The following is a 1,531-nucleotide window of genomic DNA, read 5'->3' on the forward strand; positions in this document are numbered from 1 at the left end:
ACCCTACACTGCTGAATTCTATCGCACCATCAATCACCCACACTTGGCACAACAGATCTCACCGCTGCGCGGCGACTTGCTCTCGCCCAGCTCACCTTCGGCCGACTCGTTGGGTTCGTTATCGCCGCCACCGCACTATCTGCACGGTCGCGCCAATTCAGTGTCGCCGCCTGTGCGCTCCGAAATCATACATCGGCCGATTGGCGTGCGACAACTGCCACAACAAACGCCATCACAACACCAACACCACCACCACCACCACCAGCACCAGCAGCGTTTCATGCCTTACCCGCTGCCCAATGCGGCCACCGCCGCCGCCGCTGCAGCAGCAGCAGCAGCAGCTGCCTATCACTCGCAACACGCAACGCATCAGTCGGCTGGCTATCCGACACCATTGAGTTATTCGCACCATCACCCGCATGCGCCGATCTCACCCACCTACTCGGAGTCCTCGTACTACTCAATGCGCTCAATCACACCCGAGCCACATTGCTCTGCGCTGCCTGAGGATTTGTCGCTGAAGCACAGCATGCTGCAAAAGTCGTCGCCACAAAAAGCGCACGGCAGAAGCGATCACCACGCCTGTGACAAACGTGATGCTAGCTTGGGACACAGCAGCTCAGCGCCCAGCACGCCCACATCCTCGTCAAAGAAGGACAAGTCGGCACCGCCGCGCTATCAGTGTCCCGACTGCCAGAAATCCTACTCCACCTTCTCCGGCCTCACCAAGCACCAGCAATTCCATTGTCCCGCCGCCGAAGGTAATCAGGTGAAGAAGTCGTTCAGTTGCAAGGACTGCGATAAGACCTACGTTTCGCTGGGTGCGCTCAAGATGCACATACGCACCCATACGCTGCCCTGCAAGTGCAACATCTGCGGCAAGGCATTCTCACGCCCCTGGCTGCTGCAGGGCCACATACGCACACACACCGGCGAGAAGCCCTTCAGCTGCCAGCACTGCCATCGCGCCTTTGCCGATCGTTCCAATCTGCGCGCTCATCTGCAGACGCACTCCGACATCAAGAAGTACTCGTGCGGCAACTGTTCGAAGACCTTCTCGCGCATGTCCCTGCTGACGAAACACTCCGAGGGCGGATGTCCTGGTAGCAGCGCAAGCGCGAATAGTAGCAGCGGTAACAGCAGCAGCGGCAGCAGTTGTGTCAGCGCGCTGGTAGCTGATTCGATGGCGTCCGCCCATGAGTTGCACAATTATCCAGTCTTCGTGGAGCACTAGAGTGCAGAGCGAAGAGCAGAGAAGTGTAAATAAAGTGCAAAGCTAAGTTAGAGCTGCGCGGCCAAGCCGAGTCTGCCATGTTCCACCAAAAATTAGTTCCTAGTTCGAAACCACCCACCACCACCAGCCATCAGCAAGCAAGAAAAGCAAGAAAAGCAAGAAAAAATAATAGCTCCTGCATACGCAAGCTTCAGCGCGCGCATCTATCAAACTATCATTCTAAATGAGTAGCTAACGCAGGCGCGAGCGTATGTAGCCAACCCATATCTCCCAACTCCCTCCCTCCCAAGAAAAAAA

The 1,531-nt window shown here is 56.6% G+C and overlaps 2 protein-coding genes across 2 annotated transcripts in view; both read left to right on the plus strand.

The window, feature by feature from the left end:
- Positions 1-1,531, plus strand: part of LOC118740976 (protein escargot-like) — a 20,277-nt gene that overhangs the window by 9,872 nt on the left and 8,874 nt on the right. The window lies entirely within an intron of this gene.
- Positions 5-1,383, plus strand: LOC118741497 (protein escargot-like; the record flags this gene model as incomplete). Its single annotated transcript, XM_036473498.1, has 1 exon — positions 5-1,383. A coding segment is annotated over one exon (1,230 nt), but the record flags the coding sequence as incomplete, so codon positions are not given.

Source organism: Rhagoletis pomonella, unplaced genomic scaffold, assembly GCF_013731165.1.
Source record: "Rhagoletis pomonella isolate Grant_MI unplaced genomic scaffold, Rhpom_1.0 Rhpom_scaffold_00006, whole genome shotgun sequence".
Taxonomy (NCBI): Eukaryota; Metazoa; Arthropoda; class Insecta; order Diptera; family Tephritidae; genus Rhagoletis; species Rhagoletis pomonella.